Below are 21073 nucleotides of genomic sequence, written 5' to 3'. Positions count from 1 at the left end.
TCCATTCTTACGGACCATCGAGACAATGTCCAAATTTAGTCCAATCCCATTTTGATAGTTTTAATAATAGCATCATGATATAGTGAACGTTTCAAATAGCAAGGAACGAAAATTATGGTCGAAGTGGAATTGCCGAAGGGAATTTCATGATTCAGAAAAAGTTTGATGATGTATAAGTTATAACAGGTCGATTTGGTCCAGGGCTCACCTGTCGGTTGCCATGGTAACTGCCGCTAGAAGCTTCCCGAAGCCCCAGAGTGCACTAGGATCCAACATGGCGTCGCCCAATGACTGGTTAAGTTACCTGCAGTCAGCGGAAAAAACTGCGCTTGTTCAGGACGGTGAGGGGGCCAAATGTTAATACTCAATAGCTACAGTATTGTATAAAGCTGTATTGATAATCATGTAGCATGCCTGAGTCGATCAACGTCTATATGATTGCATTAGATACAAGTTGCAATAGGCCTGGGGAGGGGGGCGGTAACGTCACGTATATGAAAATGTTTTTGCTTCGTATAATTTATTGCTTTTGTTACGACAGTCAGTTCAAATGCTTGACAAATAGCCTGCTGTGTCGATTCTTAGTAATGTGAATATCAGGACATCTGGGTGTTCCTGATGAGAGAGTCTCAGTACAGCTTCATAGTGAAGTACACATACTGTATTTGCATGCCGGTAGTGCGGTGTTTTCAACCGTTTTCACTCTGTTTCTATGTCTCTGTATACACTTTGTGTGAAAATGGTGGAAAACACTGCATGCACTACCAGCATACAAATCTTTGGGATCATGATCAGGTCAATTCGGCTTGGCCCGGTCAACTCGGCCCAACACCCCTAACAGGCAAGAAGATGCCTTCTAGTTCTACACCGAGATGTCCTATTAAAAGGTAACTCGGCCAGGGTTAGGGTCAGGGTGTTGAGCTGAGTTGTTCTGATTAGCTGTGGTCCCGAGTTGGTAAAGGGCTGAAGTGTCCAAAATCTGCACTCATCATCATCATCAAACAAGAAGTATATTTTCACTCCACATTGCCCTATCAAGCATAATTTTTTCAAAGTGTTCATATTCAATTCCAGTGTCTCTAACTAAAGTGTCAGTAAAAGTCAAACTGCACAAAAATCTGCACTACCTACATTCTCATCAAACCATGTTAAAATCTTAGGAAACCTTAATTCTAGACAGGGTTGTATGTGTTGTTGGTTGCATGAGAGGGGTTGGTACATCATTATGTCCTGAGCTGTTGGAAAAGATGCAAAGTTGATATGTTACAAGTATATCAAGCAAATGCTTATGATGTGTGACATGCCTCACTGTTCTTTTCTGTCCAGGGAAGAAAAAAGTTCATTTCAAGTTTCCAGATGGCAAGGAGATGGCAGAAGAATATGATGTGAAGACCAACGATCTCTTGTGTAAGTATTTATTACTAATTGCTAGTCTCACATAGTGAAAAACGTGATGCCAAGCGAAGAACAAGGCATTTACCCATCTGACGTCAGCAAGGTTGCTAGACAGTATCTAGCCAGACTGCCAGAGTGTAACAGTTTGTTTGAGGCTCGATGACATAAAAATTTTATCTTTTTTTTCATGATATTTTTATAATAACGATAAAGTTTATTGCAAGTTCCTGCCTGTAGGCTAATTGTAAGTACATGTAACACAGACAGGACGGACAGACAATGATGAACAGTAAAACATGTGACTACTATAGTCTTAACTACTGACATTAAGTTCTAACTTATTGGGTTCAACTGAGAGGACGAACTTCTCTTGCTGCACCTCGAAAGAGGAGGAACGATGATGATGATGGGTTCGACTTCTTTTTCCGAGACAGTGAAAGGCCAATGATCCCATTTTTTCTGTAAAATCATTTCTTTTATAAAATCCTTCAATTTATCTCTTCCCACAGTAAGAAAGTGGAGGAAAAAGGGAACATTGGGGGGTGCAGGTACATGGGAGATAGAGGTCGGTGACCCCCAGGTGTTTCGCCCTGCTGCTATGGAGACACAGGGAATGGTGGAAAGCAGCAGTAATGTAGGTTTTCACACCCACCTTCATGTACTGGTTTGCTACTGTTGTCAATTTGTTGTAGATCTGCTGTTCTTGGGTAAACCAATAGAGGGAGCTTTTTATCCACGATGATGACTGATATGATATGTCAGCAGTTTTGACTGTATCAATTGTTGTGATGTGAAGTTCATCAATGCAACTTGGTGCTAAATGATGTAATGTTGTTTATTTTCCAGCCCATTTTTACAAGAAGAGATACCAAAAAAGCATTCATGTGGAGAATCCGGAACCTTCCATATCCAGTAGAAACTTACAACATCACAGTAGACACCGACAACAGATGCGTCATTGTCAGAACAACCAACAAAAAGTAAGGTTATCTTGTTTGAGCAATTATTTCTGACAAAAACAACCCCTCTTCCACAACAACAACCCCATCTAGAGTTTAGGATGTTGGGTGCTTCAGCCCTTTACCAGAAGGTCATTTGTTTTAACAATTATTTCTGACAAAAACTTTGCACTTGTCTTTCTGATTTCATCGTTAATAAACTGTAATTTTTTGTGTTCAATGATGTGGGACTACTACAGTGTCAGACTGACAGATTTTCTTTCCTCTTAGGTACTACAAGAAGTTCCCTATTCCAGACATGGACAGGGCAGGTCTTCCCTTAGAGCAGAGGGCCGTGAACTATGCACATGCTAACAACACACTGGTCATCACGGTCAGTAAACTACAAAACACGATCAATTTTGTATATATATAAAGCAACAGTTACTCAAGCAACTGGATAAACTCTTATCCAGTTGCTTGATAAGTAACTGTTACTTTGCGTATCTTATTACCTGGATCAAATTAAAACCTTCATCAAATTATCTACAGGAAGGTGATCTTGATGGTCATGTGATAATTGTGATGATATGAAACGTCATTAGTGTAATTAGAAGTCTGTAGATGTCAGAGATTACTGGTAACATGAAGTAAAAAAGATTATCAAAGGGCTTGTTGTGCTGAGAAGACAATAAGAGACGACCTTGCTGAGCTAAACTGTGTCGTGTTTGCTGTGTTTCCTGCAGTACGAGAAGCCTGCAGTTGTGCTGGAGATGGAGCGACAGGTGCTTCAGGAGCTGAAGAAGCTCAAGGCATCCAGGGACGGAGATGTCGAATGTAACCCTAGCTAAGGAGTAGTTAGGTTTATAACACAATAGATGCATAAATTAAGTTTTGTTAAAGATTTGGTCATTGCCAAAAGAATTTCTACTATTAATCTTTTTTACTTTTAAAGTTGTTTTAGAGACCAGGCTCATGAAATTGTGAAAGAGAAGTGATTTACATTCCTAGCCTAGCCTAGCCATCTTTTTGGGGAGGAGATATGTTTTTACCCTGGGGGCCAGCCATGATTTTTTCATTTGCCCCTCAACATCCGGGTATCCCTCCAATATCCAGCCATCCCCCCAGCATCCAGCTCCTCTTGCTGGAAAAAAACACATACCCGGCGTAGGAAGGTTGGGGAATACACTGGATGTTGGCCGGCTGGATCATAACGGGGTTGGGGGAGAGCTGACTTGCGAGGGCTGGCACCCAGGGTAATATGCTGTAGGTATGGGGAGAGTCCCTCTTATGGCGGCAGGGGGTTGGGGGGACATCTAGTTACATTTTAAGGGACTGAACTTCAATGTTACTATGTAACGCTAAATGTGTATGCATGAAGTACTGCACAGCGTGTAATCATGATTGTCATACTCATAGGTTTGTATAGTTGTCTGTTTGTTCTGATGCAAGGGTAACTTTTGCTTTGAAGTGTTGTAAATTGTTATTGTACAGGCTTTATATTTTTTCACTCGAATATGTTCCAAATATGTACTAGCTAGAAATGGATATTCATTGCATTGTCAGATGCGCTTTTTGAGGTCAAATAAACTCAGAAAGATAAGAGAGATCTGGGGTGTTATTGAGTAGTGGATGTAGGTAAATAACAGTTAAATAACACTTACAGCATCTTTTTAAAACTTTTTTACAATGAAGAGCCAGATATATTTGTAGTTTTGAACAAGTTAACCTTCACTCCTAACATGTGATCAGACACCAAATGCAGCAGTCCTTCCAAAAGGCTGCTTATTTCCCTCACTTCACCTCCACTATGCCCAGCCTATGTTTTAGCCGAAGCTTGGCAATATCCGTCCTCCCATCCATCCTCATCAGCATTGATGTTTGGAAAGGATTTCTTTTGTCGAGTGCCTGACAGTTAAGTGCACCATTTCTACAAAACTTTGAATTCCTGCCTGCCCTAGCTTACAAGTTTCAGTCATTTCCTTTCCTCCAGTAACACCAGAGGCCATAACATCAGTGTTACAGTAGGGCTGTAACATCGCTTCGTCGCAGGGATTTCTTTGCACATGGGTGGATGTGCTTTGATTTCTTCTTGCTTTATGAACTACAAACCAATATTTGGGCAGCTTCCCAACAGGTGCGGAGGTCTGATAACAGCCACGCTCCAGTGATACCACCCAACAGTTCGAGATGGCTGCTGGTGAGAAAGGTTTGACGTCAGTATTCGGATGGAACTGATGTAGCTCAAACATACAACACAAGCTGAAGGTTTACTGACTTTGCTCTGTTTCTCATGAAATAATGGCATCAGATGATGGTGGATTGATGGCTACATGTGCAGTGTAAAAGCCTCTGGTCTAATGATAGGAATACAAGTAAATGTCAATGAAACGTTTCTCACAGGTGGAAAGAACTTTAAGATTGGTGGACTGAGAGCTAAACTATGGCTGCTAGAAATACATGGGTTTTCATGGTAGCTCCTCCCTCTGGTTGCAGATAATATTTTCCTTCATCACTGAATTAAAAAGTATCCCTCGACCCGTTGCACAATATGGGGCTACAACAGCAAATTGATAGAAAGTTCTGCAATGGTTGGTGAGAGAGACCTTTGTCTTTCCATCCACTGTTTTGTTGAAAGTCTAAACATACACCGCTAGGATTAATCGTCCACATCTCTAGGTTATGTCTGGTTGAAATGGAAGTACATGTAGCAGAAAGATAAGGTTTGTGTGAAAACTCAGACAACACAATGATGACGAACTGACACAATGTTTTCTCAGTGAGAAAGCTCTCTTCTCAAGTCCACACAAAAATACAGCATTTCTCTCAAGCAATCTTCCCACAAACACGGGAAACGCACCGTCATGTAGGTCGGAAACCTCGTATCTCATTACAAATATACAAATCATGGCAAACTAGTTCCTACTCTCTCATCTTGTTTCTTAATTGTCTAGTCATTCCAACTTACTGCAACTCAACTAAAGGCTAATCTTCTAGGTCAGTTTTTCCTTTATAAAATCATACTAATCAAGTCAAAGCACTCGGCATAATTATAGCTATAACATATAGTATTTACTTTTTTTTTTATAGTCAACATAAATATGTCTACAAATAAACAGTGTACCACACAACAACTCTGTGGTGGGATAAGGTCCGTTGGGTGCAACACACAAACAAAAAATCAACCCGAGACTTGAGAAATATCCAGACACTTTCGTGCTTTTGCTCCGGGCTAAAACAGTCATGTCACAAACTGTTACATCAGCACTTTCATACAGGGACGAATAAATGCTCCTCGTCACAGTCATAAGTTTAAACATCACGGATGTGATCTTGTGGAAGTGGGGATGGTTTTAGACTGAAATCAAAGCCACACTTTGTACCCAAGACAAACTGTGACTTTTATCCAAATATCGTCTGTCTAAAAGGCCAAAACCCCTGAAATATTGGAGCATTTTGGAGCTGGAAAGTTTGGTGCTGGGGACATTTATAAACAGCATGTTTGTGTTTTCAGAACCTGGAGTCTTGCTTTTCTCAAGCCTTTGGTCACGCTACCCGTGCGCATTTGCATGAACATGATGCACATGGAATGTGGTATTGGTTAATCAATGGAGACAGTAACAGTAATCCACAAGAGCTGTATCAGTGCCATTGGGAAATACTACATGTGTAGATGGTGCCTGTTGTAGTTGGGGTATAATGCTTAATTTCATTGACAAAGTGGTTTACAACACTTTAAATTCTTGGGTCTACACAGAGGCCTGGGAAGGGAGTAAAGTGAAAAATAGAGGAATAATTTTTCTTCAAAATTGCCTCTTTCCAATTTGCAGCCAGATAATTCCTCTGTAATAACAATTTTGTCCTTTCTTACTTGACATGACTTTGTCCAGTGTTTAAATTTGAACTGACACTATCCCGAAACAGGCACTGATTCAAAACCAGCTCTTGTAGTGGTTTGTTCCTGCCAAAGAGGAATGTAGAATTCATGCAAACGTCGTCATTCTGCATGCAGAACTTCTTCACAGTCCTAGAGAGACCACATGAGGTCAACAGTGGTCATCTACTCTTCATACCATAAAACGTCATCACTACTGAGATACAAATCTCAAACTTTTTCTATAAAATCACTTTGTTTTCTTCAATTGGAACACCCTATCTATGTGGGTCCTGGCTGCTTGGCAAAGTTAAAGGTTTAACAAATACTGTGCTTAAAGCAGTCCAACATGGAAATCAACCTATGACCTATACCTTGAACCTAAGGTTACAGTTGAGAGGTCAAAATGTCAAACCGTGACCTTGCCAAGCAGCTGGGACACATTCCTTACTTGACAACATTGAATATAGATATACAGAACCACACAACTTTTTTTGTCTCCGTACACCAAGAAAGAAATTTCCATAAAACACGCTCAGGCTCAAAACAGCACAACCTGTAGAACACACTACCAGCAGGCAAAAGACAGGCTACTTCACAGGTCCCTGTCCCAAAGTCTGGTTGAACACACAAAAATGAAACACGCAATGCAACGCTTGTAGTTAAACCAAGCGGCTACAAACTGCAAATATTTTCTGTGGCAGTCACTGGTGTACTGCACTGGATATAATGGACTGGGTAAGATACGCATCACATGCAGCCAGTCTAGTGTTACTCTTCTGCAGAGCTATACATGTGCTACTCATATTATTGAAGCATACAAAATTTATTGTGCACATGTACATATAGTCTTCCCCCTATCCTGCTGCTGCCATGCACCCCATGCTGTAGAAGCAATGGCATTTCCACTCCTTGTGCACAGGTCATTACAACTTCCAACGCAAAATTTGCTGTTTATTTTAAAGTGTCGAAACTCTGAACATGCTATTATTTTCCTGAGGAATTGTGGTACCATTTCTTCTCAGTTTGCTGGTATTAGTGTTTTTCAAACATTCATAGAATGGACCAGTGTAAGCTACAGTTACTTTTCTTCCCTGCATTAACCATTGATAATTGGTGAAATGGGTCTACTTTCTAATACAGAACAAGCTCACCATTTCAAGAGCTGCCTCTGATTCCAACTACAGGTCATCTACACAACATTTGTTTATCATAACATTTTCATAACAACATCACATATATTATTACCATCATAAACTCTTGCCATACAGCCATTGATAAATCAACAACAGAACCAGATCATTTTCCTCGGTGCTTCCATCAAACAATCTGTACAAACACTTTACTTCTGCCATGTTTCCCTGCCATAGAGTTTTGTAGAGTGATATTATTTCATTGTCATTTTTTCATTTTAACACACCTTACAGTAATTGACAATGGCCGATACACCGTATGTTGGGCTCCAAAGACTTTGCTGCAAACTTGCCCCACAGAACTACTTCATTTCATCTTAATCACCTGCTTTCTTCTCCAGAGCTGTGTGTGACATATACTGGTAGGCGTGGCTTAACAACAGAAAGGGAAAGAATGGCTAATTGCATCTGTCTGGAAAGTTTTGAGGGATGTTTTGTCAAACTATTGTCACCCTTTTCAAAGACCTATATCAAATCTCTTTCTTTAAGGTAGCTAAACAAAGTTAAATCAGAACAGATTTACCTTTTCAATACAGTAGATGAGAAGTTGAAAAAAAGGCAGCCAAGCAGAAATGTCACCTAGTGAGGTTAAGAAAAAATGCAGAAAACGCCAGTCCTTCAAACAGTATGTGTCCCACCAACAGCCAGTAAGCCCTACTTGACCATCAATACTGGTGCACTACACGAACATGGTATCAATCAAACACCTGACCATGGTTAGAGTAGTCAATTTCCCTCACCCTTCAGGGTGAACGTGGAGATTACATGTAGTTTGGAGAAAGAGTTTATACTTCAACAAGCTGTCAACTTTCGGGAACACAGAGAGGTGCGTTTAGAAACGGGTAAAAAACTAGCAGCAACTTTCACATTATTTGTTTTCATGGGAAATGGGTCCTTTTGAGGTACTAGTATGAAAGGTCATGACTTCTTGTGACAATGACATTGTGACTAACTCACTGTGTTGTCTCTTAGACACAAGGTCAGGTCATTGTCATAAAAGAGAAACAATCAAAATATCAAGTGAACGTTCAAGCCACTTAACATTTGATACAGTCAAAGGTAGCTCAGAAGATAAAGCAAGTTTCAAAATGTGATTGGTTTTAAAGGCAAAACTGGAAGAGCTTGCAAAGCTATGACCTTTCATAGTGTGGGAACAGCTTTCAATCTGAGGCTAAACTTCTGTCTAATGTTGGCTGGGAAAACTTGACCTTTTCTCAAACCTGACCTTGGAAGTCACACCCTGTTTTCCTATCAATCGTCTTCACAAAAATAGACTTTTCCCTGGTTCTTCTCTCTGCCCTCTCTCACGGCAGCCACACATCGTCACAACACACTGTGTCCTTTACTGGTGAACTATCATGTACAAATCACCCATCACATATGAGGTAATGTTATCTGATGCAAAACTTGTGGTATCGCTTTCCATCTGTACAATCACAAACCTTCTGCTCACGGAAAGCTTATCATACCAAGTCGGCCCACATCTTTCAGTTTCTCTCAATCTGGTCAATGTCAATTTCATCATCGATAGGGAAGATGGTTTCTTCAAAGCTGCCGCAGCCCCCTCTGTCACACTCCGCACTGTCTCCTCCTTCTGTCCCGCTGTCCTCAGCATCTTCCGCCTCCCCCTCGTCCCCACTCGGGATTATTTCATCCACACATGCTGTCATGGTGACCAGGTCTGCTGGTGTCTTCTCCCTGTCTTTGTTCTCCTCAAGGTCCTTTGTGGGGCTCTGTGAGGGGGTTATCATGACGCTGGAAAGGGTGGAGTCACAGGGGGAGGACATGATGGGCTTCAAGCCAAGAAAGAACTCGGAGTCGATGAAGAAAGAAGCCAGGCTGCGAGAACTCCTGATGTTCTGGAAAACACAAAGAAGAGCAAGAATTAGACATAGACCAATTTCTTGTTAATCCTCTCCCATCTTCATCGGAACTTCATTTACAACACACCTTCACATGCATGCATGGAATGACTGAAAAAATAATTGGTAACAACTGACTACCTAAAATATAGATGCCAACAGACACACAGACAGATACCGATACTTGTATAGTGTATGTATCTATTTTGGAGCAAATTACAAATTCAGGTCAGGATGAATATCCCTAGAAGCAAGGAATCAAATTGGTAGGGCTTTAGAAACGGAGTCAATGACCCATAATCCACCACTCCTGGATACCATTAGAGATGGAGTCTAAGCTGCTTAATTCCATCATGACATCCACCAGGCCCCAAGCACAGAGACAGTCATATCACAACCATCATCTTAGGGCAGTACCAAGCCAATGGGAAAAGCAGTGAATTTCAGAAAACAGATTGCCTTCCAGGGCAACAAAGTTCTCCCAAAAGATGTATATTTACATGTAACTTTAAGTTTAATATGCGATGTAAGATGCATATTACTACTGACTGACAGTAATAGTATGCAGTCTTAAAGGAAGCAGCAAGGGTGCTTCATCATTTATTGCTATAAGCCTACAAAGAAGAAAAAAATCCTGAAAATTCATCAGTCACTGTCTGAGTTATCCTACAGCATACAAACAATCCTGTTCGCAAACTAACTGGCCAAAAAGTAAATAAACATTGACAACTGCTACTTGAAGCACAGCCTCCTTGTCAAAATCAATGGTAAACATATATATGAGGTCAACCAACCCAACCCAGTTGAGTTCTCTATGCCCTTGAAATGACAGAGAAAGTCAATACAATCCCATGTTGTAGATGCAGAATCTATGCCACTAAAGCAAAGGGGCTGCTAGTAATTGTGTTGTACTTGAAAGCCTCTTTGGATCTTCCTGTGAGCTATTCTGAAAATCAAAGTGCAGTGCTGGCTTAAGGGGTTACATTTCAGGAATGCCCTGGTCTTTTATGTCACTGAGATACTGTTAAAGAAATATGTACCACCCCCAAGCAAATTGCTAAATGTGTTGCTCCAAGCTAATGTTACATCACGTATATGTAGGTACATAATCTTCTCAAAGTTTGGACGGTGTAAAGTACACGACAGTGTTTTCAATTGCCAACCCCAACTACTGATGATGACATGTACATTCAAATATAGAACTAAAATTCAAATGCAACCTCTGGCTGTGTGATTCAAACAGCGTATTGCTAACCACTGGACCACAACACATATCATCAGAACACTATATTAGTTAACCAATTTAAGCAGCTGAATGCAACATTAGCAGGAATGGTCTTGAAATTCACTTGATGTAAAGGGTTTTACCTTACAGGACTGGCATCAGTTTTACCTGATAATCTGCTCAATTCTACAGCGGTTGCCAGAATCTGACACCCTAAGCTGGCTTCTGTCAGTCAGTTGGCTGATGCTGATGTTGTAGCCATTTTCTTTCCATATCCACCATTGGGTAGGTTCCATTCATAGTTTATCATTCAAAAGGAATGTATCAGTCATAGTGTTACTAAGTTGATATTTCATTGCAACTCATTAAAGGTAAGCAATAATTATGGACACTGCAGGGTCTCTTACCCCACCTGCAGACATTTATAGGATTTGAAGCTGCATGTTGCTTAACTGCTCATAATTTCCTCTAATGTGTTAATAAATCAACAAACCAGTGTATAGAAGGATGTAGAAGTGTGTCAGACTTGACAGAGTGTGCACAGTCCCAATGGCAAGTCAGGACTGGCAGGCTCTTGGTCAAAAAATGTTCCACCCCAGTTTTTACCCTGAGCAGTTAGTCTCTGGAGGAGGGGCGGAGGGGATCTATCTGTTCCTGGTGCAATATCAGGACAGACTGTCAGGCACCAGAGGCACCTCGCACCAATCAGTCTCTGATTCGTTGATTCTCTGATCAAAGCCGACACCGCTGTAATCACAGGAGTGGCAAGCTGGTACAGCAGGTGCCGAGACGAAGCTGCAAAGTGTAACACGTGGCCTTAACGCCACCGCTCCGGCATCAGAGAACCAGACACACCGGCACCGGGACAGGATAGCGCAAAGACACTGGTCACTTCCATGTGTCAAATTCATCAAACAACTGGTAATCAATTCCAGTTGGGGTGAGGAATGATAAATACCCAATGTGTTTTCTGCAACACTTACTCTCTTGGTTGCCTAATGGGTTCATCATACCTTATTTTTCTTTTGCCAATCCTTTTCTTGTTTTTCATTCAGACTGCCGAAACCTACCAAGTAGCTGGGCTGTCCTTGTAAATGTACTATGTTACGATCTTGTCACACATCTATTCAATCAGTCAGACTGTTATTTTGTTCAGATTTTAAATTTGTGACAGGAATTTTTCAATAAACTGCCATCAGTCAGTCATAAAATGGTACTTTTGAAGTATGTTAAAGCACAAGCTGCAATGTTAACTGCGAACCAATGGGTTTGGCCATTACCAAACTTACATGACAAGTTCTTTATCACAGTTTCATACAGTGTTTCTGCCTGCTCAAATATGCTGTAAATTAAAGAGCATTGCATTGAAAAGAAGTGAAACTGAAAGCTGGGCCAAGTTCTGCCTGTACTATACCCGCAAAATTACACGACTGATGGAATACAGCCATTGACAGGGAAAGAGGAGTACATGGAAATTGAAAATTGAATCAGGAGTACAGAAAGTCACCTTGCCAATGTAGTGTCAAGGGCACAGAGTCCATCCAGAGGCAGGTTTAGTTAGAGTGGGATTGACAGCTGATCACGCTCCACCTTCTGAGGAGTCACACAGACAGCTTGTCTCCACTAAAATGTTATCACCATTAAACAAAGTTTCATCAAACTCCAGTAACAAATGGGGGGGTCCCAAAATATTGTGGATCTGGCCTAATTTTCCAGTACCAGAGAGCACCACTTAACAGAGATAGTGCTTCTGGCCGATGTTCAAAAACAGCCTGCTGTCCATACATTACTTTTATCTGATGTGGTTCTCAGTCACTGTGGTTGATGTGATGAAACAAGCATGTTTATGTGAAGCTTCTACAGGGATCAATTCTGATCTTACTGGTAAAAAGCCATGTTACCGAGTAAAAAGTCTGCTTGTTGGACAGAAAGGGAGAAAAGTAGAAAGTTAAGTCAGACATGAAATAGATGAAGTAAGTCACGGAGCCTTTCTACGGCCTGGAAAAGTGTTCCATTCACATTTTTGATAATGATATAAATCGCTTTGTTGCAAAACTGCCTCTACACATTTGCTGCAAGTTAGACAATGTCACACTCAACGGTCCTGAAGGAACCCAAGCATTCAAAAGCTTTCCTGTTTGTCCCAGAAGTAAACCAACTAGAGACATTACTTGTCTTACAGGATGGAAATGGTGGATGTGATATATACAAATGTATCATGGGAATCAATCAGCAGGATGAATATGTTGAGCTGATGCTGTCCTTTTGACCTTTTTGACACATTTCATCTGGATCAATGCAAAATATATCATTCCCTAGTGTATCAAGATGTCTACTGATGTCTTGCAATTTAACTTTCCCCTAACATCTGGCCTTAAGTGCCTGCCATGGAGGACCATCTTGAGTTATGTTGAAAGACATTAATCAAGAAGCAGCCACCATCCTTTCCAATTCCCAGACTTTCAAGACATTTGTGAAGTATTCTGAGTCCCTCTCTTCAAGAATCACTTTCTAAAATATACCAAAGGCACAAAATCATTATGGAGCCTGTAGCACAAGGCACTGATTGGTGTTCCCTGGGCTCCTGTTCCCTGTAACCTTCCGCCTTATTAGTGTACATCGCCAGTAGGTCCAACAGGAGACCCTTTGATATCTAATGCCCCCTGTTGTTCAGCTGCCAGACTGGATTTTTTTTTCATCAGGCCATATTGAAAGAACACTGCTGTGAAAGGTACATTTACAAATAGTGTGTGTCAACCTATGCCTGGACTATCTAGCAGAAAATCAGCATGATTTATGGGTGGAAGTTGGAACCATACTGTCTCCCATCCTCTAGTCTGTAAAATTCTTAAATTGCCAGAAAGGAGTCTATACAATTTGTCCCATCTGTGCAGAGCAATTTGTTTCCCCATAATATACATGGAAAAATGAAAAGCTTCTGAATCAGTTTTCTTGCGAGGGGGAAAGTCCATCAAAAGATGTACATGTACATGGAAGGGATATGCATGGTTTGTTGCTTTATCTGGCTAGACATAAAAATAAGTGCTGCTGTCATAGTGGAAGTGCATGGGAATAAATCAGAGGATTGCTGACTGACGCATGGTTCTTAATATCACAAGTTACCAGTTACAGTATATGGCAGATTTGTCATCCAAAAATAGTAGATTCCAGGCAAACTTCTTTCAACAATTTATCAAAAGAGGGTTGCCTTATTAATGTAATACCTTTGAAAATGAGATGTCTTTAATTCTTTTCTTAATGGGATCTTTCCAACCTCTTGAAATCAGACTCCCCTTTCATTTCTCTATTAATTAGGCTTCTTTATCACTTTGTGGTGATTAATATAAATTGTTCCAAAATCTGCCCATTTGCTAAAAATTACATCCATCTCAAATAAACAGGAAACAAAAGATTTTTCTCAAAAAAACTTTGTCCTGAACAGAAAACATTGAAGCATGAGACAAATTTAAGGTGACAAGCACATCCGGTTATTGGCACATAACATTCAAATGACCAGTGCGCAATTCCGTGTTCCTCCCCACAGCCATGAATTTAGATTGCCACATTGTAAATGACCATAAAATCAGCCTCTATCAGAACAGCCAAAACGGAAACCATCTTCCCCACCTTAAATGTGAATGACTCCAGGGAGTTTGTACATGTCTGTGGATTGAGTTGCAATTGATTGGCCAGGTACAAAATGGTCCCGCATAAACCTGAAGAAAGTTAGACACTTCAAACGTTATCCTCGGAAGTGTTTTTCTTCATTACAACTGGAGCTTCTTACAGGCTACAAATTAGAAAATTTGAGTTTGTGTCTACTCCAATTATTGCAGCAATACTCCTCTCCTTTGAACCACATCAGAGCACTAAAACCCTTCCAATGTTGTCATAACTGGTGAACATGTACATGTACAACGTCTTGTATCAAGTAACTGTTACCTAACATATCACACAAAATCATCCATTACCCTTGCTGCTTGTCATACCAAACTAAAATGCAAGATCCAAAATCTAAGAACATAAAAACCTTTTTTTTACATAAAAAATTCCTCTTGGAATGTTTGCCATGGGAATTTACACAGCAAGATTCAGATTTTTTAGATTAGAAATTGTGATAGTAAACTAAATAGAGCATGTAGTTCTGCAAGATAAATTGCAATGGATAACACTTTGTCGTAAAAGTCCATATTCCCTCAATCGGTCAACCTAAAATGAACATAAAAGTCATGTTACATCAGCTACTCTTTTCCTCACTGGCCCAAAAACGTGAAGTGAAACTTGAATGCTGTGAACACAATACAGCAATCAGTGGCTTCTTATTGTTACATCAATGATTGGACAAATAAGGACAATAATTCTCCAACAATCTACCATGATGCATTATTGATTCATATATTTGAAAGCATAAATGGACTCCAAATGTACTCCCCCAGGTTTACTTTGTTCCCCTAACTACATGTACCAGTGTGACAGACAAGGGCACCTTGGTGGTACAGAAAAGGAAGGCCAGAACTTCTGTATGTATGAGGGCACTATGTATGCTACCCAGTGGGCCAGGAGAGCTCTACCGAGGCACATTCATCTTGCCTGAGATTTCTAGACAAGCCAGTAAATTGCAAAAAATTGGATCACCCCCAACACATTTGTGCAGCGCATGATAGGCAAAAGCTCTCCAGCTATATCATTCAGATAAGAAACTCTGATGTTGGATCTTACAAATGTAGGGCCCTTGATTGGGATCTAACCTCCTCCTCTAATTTAGGTTCTTGTCCCTGCGGTATGGTACAGTTAGAGTACATTACATGCTGAAATGGATCATTAGTTTACTTATACTGGAAAGATAAGCTCTGCATTATGACTTCCATCAATTTCAAGGCGGCAATTTCTACACACCATAATTCAAGGTACGGAACAAAATTGCCAAATGCAGATGCATATCCCGTTTGGACGGTAAGCGAATTTAGATGGAACAGAAAGTTGTGTGGGTGGGTCTAGGTGGACTCTGTCGCAGCAACAGGATTGGATGAGATACCCCGGGGGCGCCTTACACGAGAAGTTACAGAACTGGGTCAATCAGATCACAGCAGCCGTGAGGAACGAGCACCGCACGTCCAAAGGAGGTGGTTAACAGGAAAGCGCTGGCAGCACACTATCAGGAGATGAATCTACTGACCTTTCCTGCCCTAATAAATGTGGAAGGCGTTTGACTCCAGGCTGCTATTAGTAAAGCTGGCCTGGTCACAGCATATGGCATGTTTACTTTATCATGGCTATCTCTATGGGCTGGTAGATGAATACGAGTATATCTATATGTACATCAAAGAAGACATGCAACTACTCATGGATGACTTTGCTTCACTTTGCTCAATGTCATATGCTAAAGGACTTTGGCATCCCTGATTTTACTGTATACGGCAACCTCAAGAAGTTTTGGAAGTCAAATTATCAATGTTACAACTGCAACAATTTGGTTGAAAATACTTCAACACTTTCTGAACAACTGTGTTGGTACAGCTGGGGAAGGAAAATGTTTGGGTTAGCCTTGCGGTCAGCAATTTCACATGCTCTCCTGTGGACAAAGGGAGTTATGCACGCTGCAAAAATCAGGCCATTAACTCAATAAACAACAGATTGACAGCATAATGTTGGCTACTGTTCCAGAACTGACCCAGTGATCCTATCGTTCACCCCATCCATGCCCTTCCCATTCATTTCCTCGGACTTGTGCCTTAGGCCATCATCAGACATGGGAGGTAATCCGCAATGAAGCAGAGAGCATATGTCAAACCCAGACAGGTATTCAATTCCCATTTCATCTGCTGAGAGTCACATGCCATGTTGTAATCTGTGGGTATTTAGACTTGACAAGGACGACAATCTGGCTAGAACTTTCTCTTACTTTGTGTACAAGTGTTTTGCACAAAAGTACACCAGGTGCACACACTATCTGGCTGGATGCAGAATCAGAACCTTCCTGATTTTTGACGACAAAGAAAAACCATGCCTGATAGTTCAAGAATATCAAAATGTCACAAAAGCTGGTTGGGTAGAGAAGATGCGCAAACTTGATTTTGAACTATATAGGATAATTCGAAGATCAGTCATTGAGTAGATTGCACTTGCTGCTAAAGACAGTACTCTGAGGTTCTTCATCTAAATTTTTGCATACACTATAATGAACAGAAATGATAGTTTTTAAGTCTTACAGACAGTTGGTAGTGTAAATGATTTAGTATGTAACTTGCAGAGTTAACTTCAAGCGTAAAAAAACAATTTGAAATAACTTTATATCATATTTATTACTCTGTTCATCAAGTAGGGCTGATGACGTGTGTAAGATTTGTGTGCCCCAAGCAGCATCTCCTGGAGAATAACATCCCTGACCCCATCACCTTCATCAGCCCGGCAATGTACGGACTCTGCACTTCAGAACTAGGTCATTCAGAACATTTTCATCATGAGAAATTAGCGGCACTCTTGAGAGGACGTTCCGCTAAGAGGAAAGCACTGATGTGGATTTATTGGGCAGCGGACCTGCTGACCCCTTGCCCATTCTCGTGTCCGAGAAGCTGTGCTGGGAGCTATCATTAGGCAGAGTGACCTTTGCAGCACTTCCTGCAGAAACACCCCCTGCGTAAGACTGTACACCGGCCAAACAGGTTAAAGCCCTTTCTTTCATTAAACAATATTGCTTGTTGATCAACGGGCAGTATGTTGATTTGTCAGTTGCAGTTTGGAAGACAACAATATAACAAGGATATCTTAGTACATAAACACATCTTCACCCTGCCCATGACAGTAGATCATACTGTTCCATGAAAGGGCATTCTTGGTGCACGCTTTAGATCATCAAATCAACCTTTATTACATGTACAACCTAAATATAAAACTTCAAACAACAATTCTCATTTGAATTGACCAACTTCAGTCACCCAAAAACATGTATGTATCATGGCTAAGCCTGTATCAAAGCCTTTCAAAATCCCTCAATTAGAATTGAGCACTCTCCTGTCTGACTTCACCATTAAATCACCCCCCACCTCCCAGCTTATTCCTCACTAATAGGCTACAATGCCTTTGATCTGGGCCTTCATGAAAGTTAAGCCCTTTATGTCGGTCAGCTAGCAGCACTCTCCTAGACATTTCAAACTCTTTTAACACCTTAACTTCCACCAAAGCCGCTCTTGGCTTCTCTGATGAATAAGACAATTATTAACATGTAGGTGGAGGTAAAGCTTTTATCTGAGTCAGGGAGCTGATGTTTAGGAATCCCTCTCAATTTGCAGCACTCACCTATCTTTAGACATGACGCACTTTGGTTTAGATGCAAGCTGATGGTTGAGTGGATTGTACTTGATAAATCACCGGAGGATAAAATTAGTCATCGGGGCTGGGTCACACAAACAGATAAAACTCTCCACACCAACTTAATCCTGGCTTTTAAGGAAGCAACAGGCCCACTAAACGATACAAATCTGCCTAAGCCGCATATTGTATGTTTGAATCAAAACTAGGTTAAAAGCAACCGTAGTAATCATTCCTATGCCAAGGTAGCAACTTGAAGGTGAAACTTGTAACTATGGGCTGCTAAGAAATGTAGATGCCTGCTGGAGGGAAGATAATTGGCAAGGTTACATTCAAACCAAAAAAAGAACTGGAAGAAATAATGTGCCCCCTGAATTAACACTATGTCATCATTTTGTGTAAATGTACAAAATTAATGCATATCAACATGGCAGGTCTACATGTAACCAACATTTGTAATCGACCTTGAAAACTTTGCAGAGGTCGCCAGTTCTTCATGAGTCATTTGTATGAAATAGTTTTCTGGATGTCAATGACAGAACTAGGCCACAGCTGGCAATGTTCACACCGTTGATGGCCGAGGTGTAAAAGAGCATCTGACAATCACACTGTAAATCATCATAACTACAGTAAGATTCATGTGTCCTCTCTGACCTTGGCCACAAGCTAAATACAGCTTTAGACTGATGTACTTATGTCAGCACCAGACCCGGCATTGCCATATCAATGAAGTATGAGCTTATACTAACAATCGTATAAAACTACCGTTACAGTATATGGTACTATTTCAAGAAAGGATTTGGCAACAGATAACAAAGAATTTTAAAGGGATGTAAAAGTGGGAAATGTTCAAGAAAATTAGAAGTTTGTCCTTGCTACTGAGTGATAGGGACAATTTTTGTTTGAGGTGCAATTCTTTTTTCTGGCAGTGTGCATTCATATGCCTGAGCAATACATTTAAGTACCTGAGTGTCTATCCTTCAATTCATACCAAATACTGATGTCAAATCAAGTTGGTTGTCCAGTTCGTGAAGCTGACTTACAGAAACTGGTACATTCTTCACAACCTAAAGTGGTTTATCCCATAGTTCTCACACACTGTTCTGCCCAAAATGCTGCATTATCCACAAGCCTACTCCTAACAAGGCAAAACACAGGAGACGCTCCTTCGGTAAATTGGAGTGTTGCAAAGTGTTCTAGCAACCTGCATGAGTGATTACGGCACTTGAGAAATCTGCACACAACCCAGCAATGGCTGCCTTGAAGGGTGTAATTGTGTTGTGGCTGTCAGCAATAATCTGTGGGGGAAGCTTGGCTTGCCTGTCATTATACTGGCAATTCAGGACAGGCACAGAATTCGAAGCTACTGCACTTAGTGGATAACCATGGGTTATTCCAAACAGTTCAAGAGCCCACTAGGAATGGTAATCTCTTGGACCTGGTCTTAGTTAATAACCCAAACATAATCGAAAAGACCACAGTAGTTCCTGGAATAAGTGACCACGACATGGTATTGGTGGATGTCAACCTTGCACCCAAACAAAACAGGAAACCCAAGAGAAAAGTGTACATTCGAACTAAAGCTGATGAACCGGCCATCAAGAGTGACCTAAGTGATTATGCAACGAACTTTAACAAACGAACCGAGGATATGTCCGTGACACAGAAGTGGGATGATTTTAAAGACAAAATAAAGCACACGATGAACTTGCACATCCCTAGTAAAACAACATCAAGCAGATACAACCTGCCTTGGTTCAACAGAAACCTAAGAAGGCATTGTCGTAAGAAACAACGTCTTTACAACAAAGCAAAGAGAACAGGGCGAGAGGAAGACATGAACAAATACAAGAGAGTTAAGAAGGGCGTACAGAAAAGCATAAGAGCAGCACATTCAAAATATGTGGCAGACATACTGGGGGAAGCCATAATTGACAAACCCAAAACATTCTGGTCATACATAAAAGGCCTAAGAAGAGACCTTGTCGGCGTAGCCCCTCTAAAGATTGGTAATTCCATTGTCAGTGATAGCGAGAAAAAAGCAGAGGCACTCAGTTCACAGTTTAAAAGTGTGTTCACAGAGGAAGACACAACAAACATGCCAACTCTCGGACAGCCCTCTACCCCTCCCATGGAACACATAGTGATTTCCCCTAATGGTGTCGAAAAAATGCTCCAAGGTCTCAATCCATCTAAAGCATCTGGTCCAGACCAAATACCTCCTTGGTTCCTCAAAATGACAGCCACCGAAATAGCACCTGTGTTAACCAATATTTTCCAACACTCGTTAGACACAGGAGAAATTCCCAAAGACTGGAGGGATGCAAATATATGTGCCATTTTTAAAAAGGGAGATAGAGCTGTCCCCGGCAACTACCAACCTGTATCACTGACCTGTATATCCTGTAAAACTACTTGAACACATTATCCATAGTCATGTCATGAAACACTTAGAAAGTTTCAACATATTGACTGACTACCAACATGGATTCAGAGCAAAGCGATCCACAGAAACACAGCTTATATTGACAGCTCACGACATAGCTGGCGCACTGAACAGTAAAAAACAGGTAGATCTAGCAATTCTTGATTTTACTAAAGCTTTCGATAAAGTCCCACATAGCAGACTCATCACTAAACTAGAGCACTACGGAATTCAAGGCACCACACTAAATTGGTTGAAGGCTTTCTTGACCAATAGGCAACAGACGGTAGTGGTAGAAGGCAAGGCCTCAGCTCCAGTTAGAGTTGCGTCAGGCGTACCACAGGGAACTGTTCTGGGACCGTTACTCTTCCTCCTGTACATAAATGACTTACCAGACCAGCTTGATTCAAATGTTAGGTTATTTGCCGATGACTGCCTGTTATATATAGAGTTGTCCACACAGAGTGATTCACAGCTTTTGCAAGAAGATTTGAACACACTCGAAGAATGGCAAAGCAGATGGCTAATGCAGTTTAATCCGGAAAAATGTTACATCATGCATATAACAAACAAACGAAACCCAATTGTAACCACCTACCAGTTCTGTGGACAGGCTCTAGCAACAGCAAAGAGCCACCCGTACCTAGGCGTTACATTAACAACGGGGCTAAAGTGGAACACCCATATCAACAAAGTAACAACTAAGGCTAAACAGACATTGGGAGTGATCAAACATAATTTGTGGGCATGCCCAGCAAAGGTAAAATCACTTGCATACACGTCTCTAGTAAGACCGAACCTTGAATATGCTGCAACAGTTTGGGATCCATACACAAAGAAGGATATAGATAAA

The 21073-nt window shown here is 40.9% G+C and overlaps 2 protein-coding genes across 3 annotated transcripts in view; one reads left to right on the top strand and one right to left on the bottom strand.

The window, feature by feature from the left end:
• The first annotated feature begins 209 nt into the window (after positions 1–209).
• On the top strand, positions 210–3936 carry LOC136431096 (protein DPCD-like). The gene is made up of 6 exons (XM_066422322.1): positions 210–341; positions 1327–1407; positions 1905–2029; positions 2242–2375; positions 2625–2727; positions 3080–3936. Exons 1-6 carry the CDS (start codon positions 221–223, stop codon positions 3182–3184), a joined length of 669 nt encoding a protein of 222 aa, XP_066278419.1. The 5' UTR covers positions 210–220; the 3' UTR covers positions 3185–3936.
• Positions 3937–5104: 1168 nt separating this feature from the next.
• LOC136431095 (protein FAM53A-like) overlaps positions 5105–21073 on the bottom strand; it is a 107038-nt gene continuing 91069 nt past the window's right edge. For both annotated transcript variants that reach the window (XM_066422320.1, XM_066422321.1), the window contains exon 6: positions 5105–9259. In XM_066422320.1, the coding sequence (XP_066278417.1) occupies positions 8888–9259 (372 nt within the window). In that variant the 3' untranslated portion in view covers positions 5105–8887. The remainder of the gene's footprint in view (positions 9260–21073) is intronic.

Source organism: Branchiostoma lanceolatum, chromosome 3 (assembly GCF_035083965.1).
Source record: "Branchiostoma lanceolatum isolate klBraLanc5 chromosome 3, klBraLanc5.hap2, whole genome shotgun sequence".
NCBI lineage: Eukaryota > Metazoa > Chordata > Leptocardii > Amphioxiformes > Branchiostomatidae > Branchiostoma > Branchiostoma lanceolatum.
The sequence above is the reverse complement of the archived record's forward strand: the minus strand, read 5'-3'. Positions and strand labels throughout refer to the sequence as shown.